Raw genomic sequence first — 17,879 nt, forward strand, 5'->3', positions numbered from 1 at the left:
TGCAGGAGAGGTGAGCAGGGACAAGCATTCTTTTGCTCAAAAGTGTTTATTGACTATCTACTGAACACCAGGCTAAATTGTGAAAGGCCTTGAATGACATTCCCAAATCCCAAATTTCCCTTCCTGGGCCCTGGCCTGTGTGCCCCTAACATTTATGATAAGAATTTGTTTCTAAATTTAGTTAATTATGTTTGGTTTCCTCCGTCTCCCCTTGGGGATAGCTGCACTAGAAGAGTTGGGACAGGAAACTGGCCTCAGCACTGGGACTAGCACCAGGGACAGTGCAGCCCAGGACAGGTGAAATCACAAGGGTGGGAGCCAAGGACATGTCCTGGCCAGCTGGCCTCTCCGCCTGGCCTTTGCTCTCTCTCCTTGGCTGCCTGTGTCTTCCTAAGGGCATGAGCTCCAGCAGCCTCACTGCCCAGAGCTACCCTCTTCACCAGTCTCTGAGGTTGGTCTCACGTCTGGACATGTTTGCTCCTGAGGGGAAGGTGTTTGTAGGTTTGGAGCCAGGGCTGTTCTCAGGCGTGCCTGGGGTGGGGAGCACTCTGGGCTGGGTGAGTGCAGAGGCTGGAGTGGAGTGGCTGAAGGGGCCGGAGGGCAGAGAGGACCCTTGGGGCAAGAGCTTTGTGAAGGGAAGTCCCAGAACAGGGAGGAGGTGGTGTCTCAGCCAAGAGGCAGAGCCCTACGAGTGCAGGGCGAGTGCAGGGCCCGGACCGTGGGAGAAGCGGTCCTGGTGGAAGGGAAGCAAGAGGGAGGCCTCATTAACTGCCTGATTCCAGTGGGCCGGAGCTTTGCTCACATTGCCTCATAGAACACTCCAATTACCTTGTGAGGGAGGGTCATGCCCCATATGGGGATTGGGTTTGATAATAGTGGCACAAGCGCAGAGAGCTTAAGCAAGTTCCCCGAGGTCACACAGTCAGAAAGCGGTGCCGTTGGGATCCGAACTCAGTCTGTCTGACTCCCCAGTCACCTCTCTTTGCAGTATGCCACTGTGACTCTTTGCGTTTCTTGCTTCCCTCCTTTCCTAGGTGCGGTGAACCGCATCCCTCCCTATCTTCACGTGCTGTTCTTCCGTCTGGAACATCATCTCTTCTGTCCATATTCCTTACCTGGTGATATTCTCATTTTTTTCAGGTCTGGGTCCTATGTGAAAGTTTCTTTGATCCTTCCAGGTAGATTTTATTTTATTTTGTCTATCCATCCATCATCCATCCATCCTCCACCATCCGTCCCTTTATCTCTTGACTTGTTCCAGAAGGATTTCTGGCCTTCTGGGTAGAGTTAGCGGCTGCCTCCTTTGTGATTCCACGGCACTTTGTCCAACAGGTGAGCACCCCCACACTTGACTGCATGTGTTTGTTCATGTGTCTGTTGGTCCACCAGCCTGGGAACTCCCTGGGGGCAAGAGTGGTCTCTTTCTTTCTGTTCTTGGCGTTGCCCAGCAGGTTCTGCTTCCTGCCCACCTCATCCTGACTCTTCTTTTGCACAAAATTTGGTCTGTTCCTCAAAGAGAGAAATTTCAACGTCTGGAATGACTTTGCGTTGAAATTAAGAGGTTTTTGGTTTTGTTTTTGTCTTTTTGGTGTCAAGAGAGACACTTCCAAAAAGCTGCTGTGAGATGGGAGAACTGGACTGGAGCTACTGCTAAGAAGTGATTTCATTCGCTTTTCCCAGGACCAGGGGATGATGCTGGAACTGTAGAGAATTCTGGACATTTTAGGGACCCTACACTCTCCTTAGCAGCCTGGGTTGGGTACATCTTTGCTCAAAACTAGTGGCTCATGGAGGGATGCTTGGGCATGAGCCAGTTCTGGATGGGGATGGACTGAACATCAGTCAGTTTTTTTCTCAGTTATGTTGTGGTAACAGACACACTATAGCATGCCCCAAATAGGGGTTCTACAATAACAAGTTTATTTTTCGCCCACATTATATTTTGTCTGTGGTGGCTGTGGGTTGACTGTGGCTCTGTTCCATGCATCCTTTTTATTCCAGGATCCTTGTGAAGGAGCTGTCCCTACTTGGGACATGACACACTCAGTACAGAGAGGAAAAAGAGAAAGGGCCGAACCACGCAATAGCTCTTCACTCACATTCCATTGGCCAAAGCAGGACAACAGCTGAGTCTAATGTAAACTCTTCCCATGGGAGGCACTGGAAGCCAATCAGGAGCAAGAACACAACCTATTGCCGGTCAGAACCATCCTGGGGACTCAAGCCAGCTCCCTTCAAGGGAGCTGTCTTATTTCAGAGTCCAAGTCTAAAAGTCACCTCCTCTAAGAAGCCCCCCGGGATTGACCCTCCGAGTCAGGATTAGTGCTCTTCCTCTGTGCCCCCATGCCCTTTTGCTTTTCTCATTCCATACCAATCATGCTGTGTGTGATGTCTGTTAATGTGTGTGAATCTCCAGGCAGCAGCCGGCTCCTGAGAGTTGATAGCATGCAGCTCTTCCCAGCTCCATGGTCAGGGACATCATGTGGGCAACTTGAACTTGGCCAGGTTGGAGTATTTACATCACAGAAAGTAATAAATGCTACAAATAAGGACTATTTTCCTCCCGCAGAGGCAGCAAACACTTGCCATCAGTCACTGCCCTGGAGTATGGACAACGTGAGGGCCAGGTGTGCCGTGCTCACCTCTGCCTTCCTATAGGGTCTGGCAGGGCATCGGCTCTTCCGCAAAGGATGACTGACGGCCTGAGTGAGTGGGGGAATGAATGGGTGCATGTTTGGGTGATGGGATAGAGCAGTGAATGAATGTATGTCTGGCTGGATTGGAGTTCCCAACTGTGTCTCTCTGCTCTTCCCCTGGGATCTCTTCCTCCTCCTCCCTGTGCTCATTGCCCCAGGGGAGGTATGTGACAGGCAGAACACAGAAGGCCTGCAAGCCTTCCTGGCCTTTGTTCTCCAAGTCTCTGAGCTTGTGGAATTGAGAGAGTTTACAGATGAAGTAAAGGGGAGAAGAGGGATCAACAGAGTATCTTGAAGAAACATAAAGGGGAGTCGAGGAGAAGCACAGCCAGGCCTGTAGGTCCTAAGTGGCTTTGCTGGGAGGTGATGAGAGCCTCAGGAGGAAGGGCTGTGGGGTGCAGCCAGGACACAGTGCCCTGGAGGTGGCAGAGGGTGGCCAGACATGCAGGGTCATGTCGGGGGGGCCTCAGATACAATCAGTGTGGGCCGATGCCCTGCCCCCACCCCGCAGCTTGACATCATGTAATCCCCGAAACGTGGACTGACCCCAGAGACATGGGGTAAGAAATTAGGTTATAGGAAACAAAGAAAGTGACGTTTCTTGCCCCCTTTACTCCCATGCTGGTTCCGGAGATTGACACCTGAGGTTTATACTTGCCACTCACGAATGATTTAGATCAGAGGTGGGCAAGTGTTTTGTGTAGAGGGCCATATAGTAAATAATCTCAGCTCTGCCGGCCATACAGTCTCCTTCACAACTGTTTAACTCTGCCATTGCAGGGAGAAAGCAAGCACAGACATACGTAAATGAACAATGTGCTGTGTTCCACTAAAACTTCATTTATGGACACAAATTTGAATTTCATATAATTTTCATGTGTCTTAAAATATTCTTCCTATTGATGAATATGCTTCCTATTGATTTTTTTCCTAACCATCAAAAAATGTAAAAGAGGGCGCACGTGACCGGCCCGCGCCAACTCGCGCGTGCCCTGCTCTAGTGTTAGACCCGGCTGTCGCTCGCTCCCTTCTCGGTCCCTGCTCCCGGTGGCCCTGAGGGAGTGTGGGCCGGGGTCGGCCCCCAAGAGTACGAGTCGCAGGGGCAGCAGGTCTGCGAGTGGAAGTGTCGTGGCGGCGCACTTGCAGCAAGAATCGGGAGGAGCAGGAGACAGCGAGGATAGGCCCAGGAGCAATGGCGTCCAAAGAGGAACAAGCAGTAAAAAATCGCTACATGGAAAGTGCCAACCAGGAGAATGAAAACAAGGATGAAAAGGGGCAAGATGCTAATAAAGGAGAGCCTTTCGCCCTCCCTTTGGAAGCTGGTGAATATTGTGTACCTAGAGGAAATCGTAGGAGGTTCCGTGTTAGGCAGCCCATCCTGCAGTATAGATGGGACATGACTCAGAGGCTTGAAGAGCCACAGGCAAGGATGAGAGAAGAGAATATGGAAAGGATTGGGGAGGAGGTGAGGCAGCTGAGGGAAAAGCTGAGGGAAAAGCAGTTGAGTCATAGTCTGGGGGCGGTTAGCACTGACCCCCCTCACCGTGACCATCGTGATGAGTTTTGCCTTATGCCTTGAATCCTGATGTTTTCCCTGAAGTTAGTAGGGAGACACACCTGCTTCCTAAACTTACATGTTTGTGACGTACCTTTGTTGTAAACCTTTTGGTGTTACTTGTTTCTTGTGGGTCTCCTGTTACCAGCTTCTAATTGAATGTTGTGTTTCTGACCCAATCTGTAAGTTTCTGTCAGCAGGAGAGTTTTACCTATTGCATGGAGAGATGTTCTTTATATATTGTGAAGTTAATAAAGCAGTTTAAAAAAGCAAAAAAAAAAAAAAAAAAAGTAAAAGACAATCTCCACTCACAGGCGGTGCCGGATTTGGCCCGTGGGCTGTAGCGTGCTGACTCTGACCCAGGTGACTGGGTGTGGGGAAGAGCTAGTCCATCAGCAAGTCAGTAGGGTAAACACACCTGGGCAGGGGGGCAGAAAGCACACTTGCCTGGGGGGACACAGCATGAACCTGTCTGGAGGGGGGACGCCCCTTCCTCTCTCCCTCTGCACCCCCCTCCCCTCAGCCCTGCTCTGGCTCCCCGGGCCCTTGTGCATTCCGCAGTTGTCCATGGCGCTTGCCTGCAAGAAGCTGGGCACTCCGTGGGCGGGTGGCCGGGCAGCTGGACTCAGCACGGCGGGCGGGCAGGCCGTGTTCAGTCTCCGGGAAATGAGTGTGGACACGGCTTGGGCCCCGTGGGGCGGCCCACCCTGGTCTGCCCAGATCAGGTTCCCGGCGGCGTCTGAGCACTGTAAACACGGCGGCTGGACAGGCCACCTCTCCTGAGGCCCACTGAAGGCGGCCCTGCCCAGGGGGAAAGCAGGATTGGGGCTGACAATTTGACATAAACCACGGGGCAGTGTCCGGCGGCTGGGGAAGCCTCGAGACCCCCTCTCCAATGCTCCCACGCTCGCTCTCGAGGCAGCTGCTCCCAATTACCTTCTCCTGTGGAGCCAGGGGTCTTTGGAATGGGGAGGCTCCCAAGAGATTCCCTAGCTACCCCTCCTGGTAGAGGTAGGGAAGCTGAGGCCCAGAGAGGAGCAGACACTTGCTTAAGGTCAGACAGGGGCTAGAGGCTTGGTCACTAGCTTCCCAAGACAGGGCTCTGGATCCCTCTCAGGGTGATCTAGAGAAGAAAGTCTCCTGGGGGGCACCTGGGACCCTGTCCCTTAGCCTTCAGCTGCCCCCTGAGGGGAGGGAGGTTCCTTTGGACCCATCCAGAGCACTGGAGTGGGAGTCAGGGACCTGATCATCAAGCCCAGCGCTGACCCCTGAGGTTTAGAATGCTCACTTCCAGCTGAGGAAACAGACTAGGAGTGGTGAAATGACTTGCCCAAGGTCACCCAGCTAGTCAAAGGGAGAACCACAGTTCAAACCCTGGCCTGTCAGATTTCTAAGTCTGTGATCTTCATCGAGACACCTTGTTTCAGTCCCAGTCCTGGACTTGTGGGGCCCCAGGCAGGTCCATGCCCCCTGGGCCGCTGTGGGTGGTCTCCAAGGGCTCTCCAAACTCTTGGGATGCTGAGCTTGCTGCCCATCTGAGGATACCTCTGCTGTGGCTGAGCTGGTGGTCTGGATGCGCTTATGCAAACCCCCACCCCTCACCTGGTCCCGCTGACATCGTGGGAATCTCATGCCTTGCGGCAGGTCCTCCTGCCCAGGACCAGGTAGACTGAAGCAGGGCAGGTCTCAGTTCCCTTTCCCGTCTTGCCCCAGGTCCAGCGACTGCCAAGGCACCTCTGTCACACACAGGCAAAGCAGACACATGGGCACGTGTGCTCCATGCATTTACATGCATAGGGGAGTGGACATGGGGAGTACAGGTGATGAACACCTACTGTGTGTCAGGCTGGTAAATGCTTAACCCATGCCGTTTCTCGTGTGTCTTGTAGCCGGGCAGCTGTTCCCATGGGAGCCCACCCATGGTAGATGCAGGCACGCGCACGCCGACCTGAGTGTGCGATCAGGTGCACGGACACTCACACGTGCCAACACTCATATCTGCTTGACGTGCACACCAGCTCTTGTGTCCAGGTATGAGGACACACCTCCCACATGTGCATCCTCTCTCATACTTTTCCACGGGCAGCTCTGGCCGGCGTGCCACCACCTGGACTTGGGATTAACAGTCTTCTCTGGGGTCTTTCACCCTCTTGTTCTTGACATATTTCAAAGTTCTATTCAGAGTTAAATCTGAGGGTGGGGAGCTGGGAGCCCTGAGAGTGGAAAAACAGGCGATTTGGAAAATTCCTGTCATTTTTGGGCTCCGTTCAAAAACACCCATGGGAGCCACAGTGGTGTCTGCCGACCTCCAGCCTTGGGCTGGCCCACTGCCGCGGGGCAGGCCTGCCGCCTCCCCTGGCCCGGCCCAGCCTGTTCTCTGACACCAAGCCCACCACAGTCTGGTTGCCTCTCCCCCACTGAGGGGTCCTGCTGGAGAGCCCCGTGCACGCTCAGCTCACTCCTTCCTGGACCAGGCCACCCCAGCTGTGCATGCCCTACTGTAGGCTGACGATAACAGCAGTGGACGCCGAGTACAAGCTGACTGCTCTAAGTGTTTAACACATATTGCTTTATTTTCACAACAAACCTATGCAGTATGAGCTACGGCTATATCCATCTTACTGACAAAAAAACTGAGGCACAGAGAGATTAAGCAACTGGCCCTAAGTCACACAGCCAGAAAGTGGAAGAGCCAGGATTCACATTCCAGTGATCTGGCTCCAGAGTCACCGTCTTATTCACTCCACTGTGCTGCCTCTTGGGACACAAGGCAGGTTAACCTGGAGAGGTGCCAGGACCTCAGAACCTTAGGTAGGGCCAGGAGGAGAGGACTTGTACCTTTCGTGGGTCTACTGTGTGCCAGGCCCTGTGCTGGGAGTGCCCACTGGCCTCCCTGGCACCAGATTCCACCCCACAAGCTATTCTTGACACTGCAGTTGGAGGATCCTTCCTAAAGCGCAAATGGGCCCTGCGGGCTCAGCCCCTCTGGATGGTGCGGTCTCCTTCAGGGTCCTGAAGGGTTCCCATGGGCAGGGCTGTGAGTGAGAACGCCGTGCTGACAGTCCTCTGAGGTTCTGCAACGACCGTGGCAGCAGCCCCAGGAGCAGACGCATCTTTGTCTCCAACCCTGCCTGCCTGCGCTCCCGCCTGCCATCCACATGGTGGAAATGCCGAGGAACAAGGGCCTTCCTGTCTTCCCCTCTTTCCCCCTTTTCTAAAAATAAGCTGGAACCTTCCCCTCATCTGCCCCCAATTTTCTCCTGCTTGACCCCAACGACCCTACACCCTCAGATGAGGCCACATGTGTGCCCACTGCTGGACAGATGGGCCGACCCCGCGGTGCAGATGGTGGGAGCGGGGAGCCCGCCCTGGCCTCTGCCCCAGCCCAGTTGGCCCCTCCAGCTATGCCCAGAACAAAGCACTGAGCCAGCCCCTGGTCTGCGGGTGGAGTAAGGGAGAACTAGTTTATAACAGGAAGCTCCACCCGGGTTTTATGAGCTGTCATGATAATAATAATCATCACCCACTTTCACAACCGTTATCTCCTTTAGTGCATGCAACAAGTCCTTGAGACTGGTATTATTGTTAATACTTAGATTGAACAGATGAGGAAAGCAGAGAGGTTAATTTACTTCCCTAAGGTTGCACAGCTGGGAAAGAGCAGGGCCAGGATTCAAGTCCAGATCCTCAGATTTAAAATTCTGCCCCTTGACAATCTCCCTCCTGCTCGCTGACGTCTGTACCAGGCAGTAGTTCTGGTGCTTTGTGCCCAAGGATCTTCATGTTTTTCTTTTAGCTGTTATTTATTGAGGGTCTTTGTGTGTGCTGGGCATTGTGTTTGGAACTGCACCATAACTGGGGAGGAAGGAATCTTTCTAAAAAAATTTTTATTGATGACACCCGTGATTTTATAGAATGCCCACACTAACCCCGTGATACAGGTCACACCATCACTCTTTTAAAGTGATGGAAATTGAAACACAGAGAGGGAAATAAAAACCCAAGACCACACAGCTAGTAAGTGGTAGAGCCAAGGGTTCAAGCCTGAGAATGCAATCTCTAAAGCCCTTGCTTTTAACCACCGTGCTCTACAGTGTGAGGAAGGAATGATTGAACTTACTTTGAGGAGGAGACTGAGAGATGTAACTCAGCTTGCCAAGGCCATTCTGCAGTAAGAGCTGGCATCGGGGTTTGGATTGAAGGCTGCCTAACCCTAAAGTTTTTCTTCCGCAAAACAGTTCACAGTAGTTGGTATCATGTGCTTCATTTTAATTAATTAATTCGACAGCATCTTCCGAGTGTCTGCTCTGTGCCAAGCACAGAGATACAGGGGTGAACAAGACACACAGGTCCTGCCCTCGGTGGCTTCTTGATCTAGCAGGAAATAGACGTGAAAATGGCAATTGTGGCGCAGGGTGATAAACCATTATTAGCCACAATAGCTAGCTTTGCACGGTGTTTATAGCTCACTGAGGGCCCCAAATAGAAATCTGGCCATTTCCATGTCTGCTGAAAATGGTCTAATGGCTTCTCCGTTGCTGTAGCATCACATCTGAGCCTGGGATTCAAGGCCCCTGTGATGTGGTGGAGCCCACCCCTGCATCCCAGTCCCCGGCTAGCCCCCTGCCCCACTTTGTGCTCCAGCACTAGCAACTGCTAGACGTTCCCCCCCACACAAGGGTGTTTCTCACCTCCATGGCTTCATCACGCGGAATCTCCGCCTGCAGTGCCTACTTTCCCACTCCCAACTTTCTCCTGGTTAACTCTTATCCTGCAAAACTCATCTCAGGTGGTACCGCCTCCCCAGGCTGGGTGGGAAGGAGTTTCCTGTTATTGGAGGTGTCTGAGCCAAGGATGGAAGATCAGGGCAGGGCGACAAACCACTTAACCTCTACGGGTCTCAGTTTCCTTTTCTGTAAAATGGGCCCAAGAATAAGCCTAACTATAGGAGAATAAAAGCCTTGCTAGGGGGAAGCACAGTAGCCTGTGGGGGCTAAGAGGAGGAGTATAAGCAGCCTTTGGGTCAGGAAAGCTTCCTGGAGGACTTCATATCAAGGCGGAGGCTCAGTGATGTTTTTATTAATAGCAAATACTTACGTGGTGCATCCTCTGTGCGGGGTACTGCTCCAGGCCCTTTGCACGTGTAAGGTCATTGAACCCTTGTGACGGCTCTATGAGGCAGGCCCTGTCATTACCCCCGTTTTACACATTAAGAGATTGAGGCACAGAGAGATAAGGCAACTTGCTTGGGGTCACGCAGCTAAGAAGGGGCAAAGCCTGGATTCTACCCCAGGCACTTGGCTCCAGCGTCCACACTCAAACCACCTTGTCATTATGAGGAGAGGAAGAGCAATAGGAGCGGAGGGTGGGGTCCACTTAAACTCTGGGGCAAGCATCACTGTACTCAGCAGCACAAAGTAGAATGGGTGCCTTCATCCCTCCATGCTCCAGTGAACAGGCCATGCCCTCCGGACCCTCACAGGCCGGGGAACTCTTGCTCCGACTCCACTCACCCCGGGGCAGGGAAGGCCTCTCTGTGTGGGGCCCACCCAGGCACCTCCTGCCCTGCCTGGGCAATGGGGCCTCGTCTGGGGGGCGGTAGCTGGGCTCGCACCGCCTCATGCTGGTAACTGCCCATCGCAGGCAGAAGAAACATTCTCCTTACTTCGCAGGCGAAGGAATTGAGGCCCAGAGAGAGAGTAAAGGACTGGGCAGTGTCCAAAAGGGCAACTTGAAGCTGAGATTCTGGACTCGAAGTCCAGAGCATCTCCTTAGCAACGGGGATACCCATCATTGCCATTTCCTGGCACTGCTACGTGGTGAGCAACGGATGGGAGAACCTTTGTCAAAATCTCGTGCTAGGTCTGCCCATGACACCTGCTCAGTACCTGGACACTCCCTTTCTTTCCCTCAGGAAATGAATGAATGAATGAGTGAATGAGTGTAGAAGTCACCTAGAAATGGGGGAGTTGGCGGGGTGGAAGCTTTCTTGCTGCTGTGGACTCTTCCCGCTCTGCCCCACTTGCTGGCCTGGGCAGCTGAGAGCTGGTGGTGTCTGCTCAGCTCTGCCTGCTCTCCTCGCTGCCTCAGAGCTCAGAGCCCAGGGTGTTTATTCTTATTCATCTGACACCCCATCCCCCTACCCCCAACCTCCCAGCTTCCACGCTGATGTGGGGGTCTGGGAGTCAATGGGATTGTTCTTCTGACCTGGCCCTTGGACTCACTTCTGTTTGGAAGCCAGGGGGCACTGCTCAGTCCGTGAAGAGCCGTGAAAAAAGCGACTCCCTTCCCTCCCCTCCCATTTGTAGGGGCTTTTCCTGCTTTCACAACACTTTTCCTGCCTGTGACCTAAGGCGATTTTCACAGCCCATTTTACCCGAGAAAAAGGCCAAGACAAATGAAATGACTTGCTCAAGATCAGGAGCCAGAACTCAGGACCTTTACCACAAAATCATGATGGTTCCCTGCCTCCCTCTCACTCTCCCTCCCTCCTCTCTCTTCCTTTTCTTTCTTCTTTACACAAATATTTATGTGGAGGAAGAGGGGAATAGGAGAAGAGAATAAGTGGGCATGATGGAGTGGAAAGAGTACTGGATAGGAGTCAGGAGCCTTGAATTCTGGTCTTGGATTTGCCACTAATTTACTATGTCACCTTAAACAAGTCGCTTTCCCTCTCTCAGCCTCAGGTGTTTATATTAATAACCTGGAGCAAGGGGCTGTCACTTCCATCCTTATACTTGGGAGGCTTGTAGTAAGAATAAATTGAACGAAGCAATACTTTGTTCTCACATCTGCTCACTCACCTGACTATCCAACATCCATCCATCCATCCATCTATCCATCATCCTTCCTTCTTTCTATCCACCCATCCTTCCTCCATCCACTCCCCCATTCACCATCCCTCCCACCCATCCACCCATCCATTCATCCTTTGTGTCCCTGCTACGTGCCATGCACAAGAGAAAGACCATACTATTTATGGCCTGGCTCAACTGCCGTCTCCTACAGGTCCGTTCCCTTGTGGAAACTGACTGCCCATCCCTATTTCTTCCTGGACAATGTCGGTCCCTTTTGTCACGAGTCCTTAACTAGACAGGGAGGTCCTGAAAAGTGATGACTACAGCTGATCCATCTGAGTGTCCTCAGCATTATCCAGCCCTCAGCATCAGTGATTGCTCTCTGAGTTCACAGCTGTTGAGCCCAACTCAAATCATAATTCATCCTCAGCTTTCTGGGACAGTTTGAACCAGAGTAAAGAGCCTGCATGGCAAATATTTGCCTCTGATACCTTCTTCCCTTTGGGATCTTAATCTTATTCTCGCTCCCTCTTCAGAGATCCAGAGAGATTGCATCCAACCCAGGATTACACAGCAGGCATGGGGTGGTGGGTGGGATGGGGGAGGGGGAGGGGATGAAGGAGGGGGATTGGGGGAGAGGAGGATGGAGGGGCAGCCTTGAGACAGAAGTCTGATCTTCTCAGGCCAGTTAGTGATCCACATGGTCTCACTCACTGGGGAGCTGCCCATGGAGACCTGCCACCTGGGCCGTCAGCTCTGAATCACTCACCTCCCTGTCCATCTTTTCCTCCCCCAACCTGCCCAGCCAGCCCAGCTAGCCCTGCTGTACCAAGGTCCATCGGCTGCGCTGGCCAGACATTGGGGTTGGGTGGGGATTGGACGGTGGGGAGTTTGTTATTTTCCTGCTCAGGCCTACTCCAGAGTCACCAGACCTCTGCTGGCTGGTTGGGCTGGCCCATTCTTTCCTGGTTCTGGCCCGCTGTGGCGGTCCCCAGCGCCCCTCTGAGTGACAGGGGTCAGGCATCCCCCCAGTGCCTGCATCATGTCACTGGGAGCTGTGAGCTGGCCGCACAGCCTCTCTGTGCCCAGGGGCCAGGTCCCCGCAAGGAGAGTGTCCTTGATGGGCGGGCTGTCAGCAGAGGTGGTCTCACTCCTCCCGCTCCTCCCCGCTCCCTCCCTAAGAGTCTCATTAGCTCTCAGCCACATTGGAAGAATTAGGGGTGTCTGGTAGAGGGAGGTGGCTGGTTCTCACAGCGGGGGTTGTGGTTAAGTCCTGACACGTTGGCACTGCATGTGCGCGGGCCATGGGCAGTGGGCCCTGGCTGTGCAGATGCTGTCCCGGGGACTCTGTGTGTACAGCCTGCCCAGAAAGCCTTCCTTCCCGATTGGCCTCATAGCCTTTTTGGACCATGGAGAAGCCTCCAGTATTTTTCTTATAAATATTTTTTTCCTTTTTATAAATTTACTTACAAATGTATAAAAAGCCTGCCCTCGGGCTTTCTCTAGTTGCAGCGAGTGGGGCTACTCTTCATTGCGGTGCATGGGCTTCTCATTGCAGGGGCTTCTCTTGTTGAGGAGCACGGGCTTTAGGCGCGAGGGCTTCAGTAGTTATGGCGCGTGGGTAGTTGTGGTTCATGGGCTCTAGAACGCAGGCTCAGTAGTTGTGGTGCACGGGCTTAGTTGCTCCGAGGCATGTGGGATCTTCCTGGACCAGGGCTCGAACCCGTGTCCCCTGCATTGGCAGGTGGATTCTTAACCACTGCGCCACCAGGGAAGTCCCTCCGGTATTTTTCTTTTTTTGCATTTGTTGTAGATTCTGCTCATTGCGTGTGGAAAGGCTCCACTTATTCTTGGGTCTTAGTCTGACATTCTCTGTGTGACCTTGGAGGAGCCCTTTCCTCTTCAGGTTTCCATTTGCTTGTGGGGTTGCTACGGTCCTAAAAGCCATTGAGTTGACTGCCTGGGACGCAGATCTTCATGTTTATGAAGGGCCTCATGTCTGCTTTCTTTAACCTGCACAACTATCCTCGTAGGTGCTATTCTCACACCTATTTTACAGATAAGGAGACAGAGTCCCAGAGAGATTAAGGGACATGCTGGAAGTCACGTAGCTAGGAAATGGTAGGGCTGAGATTGAAACCAGCTCTGTAGTATTACAAAGCCCGCGATCTTTCACCTTCTCTGTGCCCTTCCAGAAGTCCAGTGTTCTGCAGTTCTGGAGTGCCCGCTGTCTACCTGATCCTGTGGGGTTGTGGGTAGGTGGGGGCCGAGGTTCCTGCCCTCGTTGAACCGGGGAGCTGAGGTCCAGGGAGTAGTTAGTGGTCCGGGCAGCTGGGGCTGCAGGAGTGGGCACAGCCCGAGTCCCTAAGGACTGCACTGCCAGGGAGGGGGGCTTCAGACAAGGACAAGACAAGGGACAGTGCTGAGGGCGACAGTGATCATGTCGATGCTCCTCCACCTGCAAAACTCCAGGAACAAACTTGCCTCCTCCCTCCCCTTTTTGTGATAATTCAACAAGACCTCTGCCCCTCTCTTTATGTCATTAAGAAGTAATAATAGCTAAAAATGTCCAGGATGCCAGCTCCTTTCTGCATCCTGTGTGGAGCCTTTTACATGCGTGTTGTCGTTGAAACCTCACCACCACGATGTGGACGAGGTCCTACTAGTATCTACAATATAGAGATGAGGGGATGGACTCGGTGGGGTGCAGGCCCTGGCTCGAGGTCTCACAGCTGCAAGCGGCTGAGCAGGGATTTGATTCCGGGTCTGTGTGGGACTGTGCTACTCTCTCGGCGCCCGGCCACTACCTGGGGAAGCAGGAGGAGCAGAAGCCTCCCCCGGTCCTTCCCAGCTCAGCTCAGGCGGGAAGCAATTAGATGGGCTTTGTGGGGCCTGGGAGAACCTGGGCCACGACATCAGCACGTGTCCGCACCTCTCTGTGGTTCTCAGGCAGCTTCTCTGTCCAGTAGGCTAGTTTCTGGTGGTTCCTTGGAGGCGTGGAAGGGCTTTGGGGTATCTAGAGTCTGGCCCCACGAGAGAGCGAGGCAAGCAATTCTGGGTCTGGCCCAGCAGGAAAAGCAGAACTGTTCCAGTCTGGGCGGGGCCTGCACCCTTTGGTGGCATCAGAGTATCCAGTGCTCACCTCGCAAAGTGCCAGGCCCGGAACTGGCGACACATGGATTTGATTGCTTGGGAAATCTGCTTGGGGGGCCTAAGGTAGGGGAGCAGGGGTGGAACAGCTGATCGGCCTAAAAATAGCATAGCCTGGAATTCCAAGGGGCTCAGGGGTGCCCCATTCCAAATTTGGAAGTGGTCCAGAATGTTCTTTGTAGCAGGCACCCTACATGGGTGGCTTTTCAGCACTGTGGCAGCAGCACCGGGGCAGGGGAGATCGGAGTCTGGTCCTGGCGTGGCCTCTCGCTGGCTGAGCAACCTGGGCAGAGCAGGCCCTCACCTTCTCTGGACCCCTACTGCTCCTCCGCCTTGGCTGCCTGATAATTCCTGCCTGGCCATCTGGCAAGCTGGTTAGAAGGATGCATTTGGACAAATGTGAACTGTCAAGTGCTGCATACGTGTCTGCTGTTACTGCCAAAAGGGAGGGGACCCTGGGAGTGCTGAGTTCATGATAGTCGCTGGGTGTCAGACAAGCCTAAGCTCTCTATGATGAGGTTCACAGCTTCCAATGCCTTCCTGTGGCTCCCAGCCTTTTCACATAGATGTTCCTTGTTGCTTCTTCATAGAAAATGCTTCCTATGAATGAACTAAAATCAGAACAGTCCAACCATCAAATGAGCTGTATTGAGAGGTAGTGAGCTTTCTGTCACTGGAGGTATGCAAGACAGAGCCAGACAACACCTGGCAGGGAAATCATCTATGACTTAGACTAGATGCTACTGAACTTCACCTGACCCTCAGACTCTGGCCATCTGTCCACAGAGGCTACACTCCACCTGCTCCCTCTGCCACAGGAGTGCCTTGTCCAGATCTGAGGCAGACACTCTATCCCCGATCCCTCTGCACTGCTCCACACTAAACTCGGCACCCTCACTGCCCCCTCAGGGCTCAGGGTCCAAGTCCTTGCCACACCTGGGCTTCCTCTTCTGGGCATGTTCTAGTGCTCTGGTCATGTTATCCCCCAGGGCCTCAGTTTCCCCACCTGCCAAATGGAGACGCTAATGTTTGGCACTCCAGTTTTGCAGGGCTGAGCAGGGACAAGATGATGTCAATTCACAGGCACCTCAGACACCACAAAGTCCGATTCCCCTTCAGTGACTCTCCTCCTCTAGAGAGGGCAGGCTGGGGTCTTGGGAGAGGAGACCTGCTCGAGGCCACAGATGAGACAGCACAGCAGAGCCACCTCTTGAATCTTGTTCCTCGGTGTCCAGTGCTGTCCTTGGAGCATACTCAAGCTCCGAACGGGTCTGATATCACCATTATGAAGCCGAGTTTGAGTCTTGCCACTTACTGGCTGTGAGGCTTGGGGCAAACCACGCCCCTTTTGTGCTTTAGTTTCCTGTCAGTGCATTATAACGTCACCTTACAGAGTTGCTGAGGGGATTGCACGTGATCACATGGGGAGGGGGCCAGACTCTAAGGCCCAGGCTGTGGGAAGCGGCACAGGACAGCTGGCTGGAAGTTCTCCAGCCCTCAGAGATGGGAAGTGGAAGGGGCTGGGGAGTCAGCAAGGCTTCTTGGAGAGGGGAGGGAACAATGCCTGCAGCAGGCCTCCTTGTCGAATTCCCACTCATCCTGCAGGTCTTACTTAGCTCAAAAGGGCCTCTTCTAGAAGTCCTCCTTGAGCCACGAGCAGAGCTGGCTCCCAGGGTCCCTTGCACTTTGTGATGCCTGCTGACAGAAAAGCTTCTTGTGACTGTGTTGGAGACTTGGGTTGGAACGCCTTACTAGCTATATGACCTTGCCCTTGTTTTCTCAGCTGTGAAATGGGCACTGACAGAGTCAGCCTCATAGATCGCTCTGAGAATAAAGTGTTTGGTTTAACATTGAGGATGTGCAAAACAAAGGGTAGCCATCGTGACGATGACGATGATGATGACATTCGTTCATTCATTCACTCATTCATTCATTTGTTCAGAAACCCTGGACACACCCTTCTCTGAGCTCCAGCTGGGCACTAGAAATACAGCAGAGGATCAAACAGTCCCTGACTCCTGGGAGCTCAGAATCTAGGTGAACAACCTGCAAACCCACCATTCCACACCCAGTCCAGTGCAAGTTGCAGTGGCTCATCTAAGACCCAGAGGAAACACAGAAGGAGCCCCCCAGCTGCCAGCAGGAGTCAGGGAAGGCTTCACAGAGAAGGAAGCATTTGAGCTGAGAGTTGAGGGATGAGTTGATTCTGGTCAGGTGGGCAAGCTGGAGAAAGGCTGCCCAGACCCAGGACACAGCATGTGCCACAGCCCAGAGGTGGGAGAGGTGATGGGGACCCCTAGGCAGATTGTGGTGTCCAGAGCATAGAGTGGAAACCCTGGGCCCAAGACAGAACCAGAGTCTGGGGACCATCTCCTCACTCAGTTGGCCACAGAGAGTCATGGCCACAAGGACCTTCCAGGAGGGGCAGGTTCTGATTGATGCTGATGCTGCTGAAGATGGTGTGACAGTGATTTGATGTTGCGGGTGGCACCGTTCAGGCCCTGCTCCCCACAGACTGCTGCTTGCAGTGGGCTGGCACATACTCCCTCAGGTCCCAGGGGGTACAGGCACCGGGAAGCGATGCCGCTCAGTGCTCTTAGGTAAGCGGGAATGAGCTCTACAGTCAAGGATGCCCCATCCCTGCATTCCAGCCTGGAAGGGCCCTGAGGTTGCTGAGCTCCCCACCATGGTGCTGTATCTACCTCTGTGTCCCCTGTGCCTAGCACAAGGTGGCCTCGAGTAGGTATTCACAAATGTCATAAAATCGGCTCCCCTCATGGCCATTCAGATGGAGACAGGGACCCACAGAGAAGCACAGGGTCACACAGCGAGACAAAGTGTCCCTTGCTGGCCTGGACCAACTGGCCTTCTCTGTTCCACCCACCCGGTCAGTCCTGTTCCCTTCCAGCCCGATGCTCAGTGTCCTTCCTGGGAAGAGCCTGGGCGGGCTAGGCTGGCGGTCACTCCGCCCTCCCCAGGATCTGAGCTCTGAACCTGAGGACCGCCCGAGGGCAGGCGGCAACCTTCCGAGGACTCCTTGAAGCCATCCTTGTCTTCTTGACGAAAGGCATCTGGGGCCCGCCAGCCCCTCCTCCGCCCAAGTGGGAAACACAATACGCCGATAATGATCTAATATTTATACAACGCCTTTCTACCAGATGCATCCCAACAAAGTTTACAAGCTGTTCCTGCTGATGGCGCAATGTATTCCAGATCCTCTCCCCGGCCCCAGCCCGCCCCCACCCTCCTGCTGCTCTCATCCTTGGGTCCCAAAGGCTAGCAGAGACTCCCGGCATCCACCTGAGGGATGGAGAGCCCAGCTGGTTGGAGGGACTGCCACTCCCATACGGTCTCTGGGCACTGCCCTGTGGGGAGATAATCTGTGCCCAGGACTGGGGTGAAAAAAACCCGTCCAGAGGAAGGCAGGGCCGCACTTGGGTTTTGAAGTTTGGCCAAAACTCAGAGCACCCCGCCAGCCTCTCCCTATCCCTCCACAGCCTCAGACCCGCAGGAGGGACCTGGGAGGGCCCGGCTGCCCGCGCGAATGTGCCTCCTCAGTCACTTCCTCCGAGGCGGCTCCATGAATGAGGACTTGTGTTCATTCCCTCCCATAAATTGCCCCTGGTCACCAGGGCCATGTTCTGTGTCAGAGTCCCTGACCACCGGCCTTGGACAAAACCT

The 17,879-nt window shown here is 53.7% G+C and overlaps 1 protein-coding gene and 1 long non-coding RNA gene across 2 annotated transcripts in view; both read left to right on the forward strand.

Annotated features, from left to right (window-relative positions):
* Positions 1-17,879, forward strand: part of LOC137761053 (uncharacterized) — a 135,538-nt gene that overhangs the window by 95,306 nt on the left and 22,353 nt on the right. The gene's annotated exons all lie outside the window — the stretch shown is intronic.
* Positions 3,802-4,490, forward strand: LOC137761052 (protein BEX1-like). Its single transcript, XM_068537953.1, has one exon. The coding sequence runs from the start codon at positions 3,889-3,891 to the stop codon at positions 4,273-4,275; it is 387 nt and encodes a 128-aa protein (XP_068394054.1). The 5' UTR covers positions 3,802-3,888; the 3' UTR covers positions 4,276-4,490.

Source organism: Eschrichtius robustus, chromosome 3, assembly GCF_028021215.1.
Source record: "Eschrichtius robustus isolate mEscRob2 chromosome 3, mEscRob2.pri, whole genome shotgun sequence".
Classification (NCBI taxonomy): domain Eukaryota; kingdom Metazoa; phylum Chordata; class Mammalia; order Artiodactyla; family Eschrichtiidae; genus Eschrichtius; species Eschrichtius robustus.

Bases quoted from the DNA above. Each gene is read 5' to 3' on its own strand.
- LOC137761052 (XM_068537953.1), top strand. From the start codon at position 3,889: ATGGCGTCCAAAGAGGAACAAGCAGTAAAAAATCGCTACATGGAAAGT.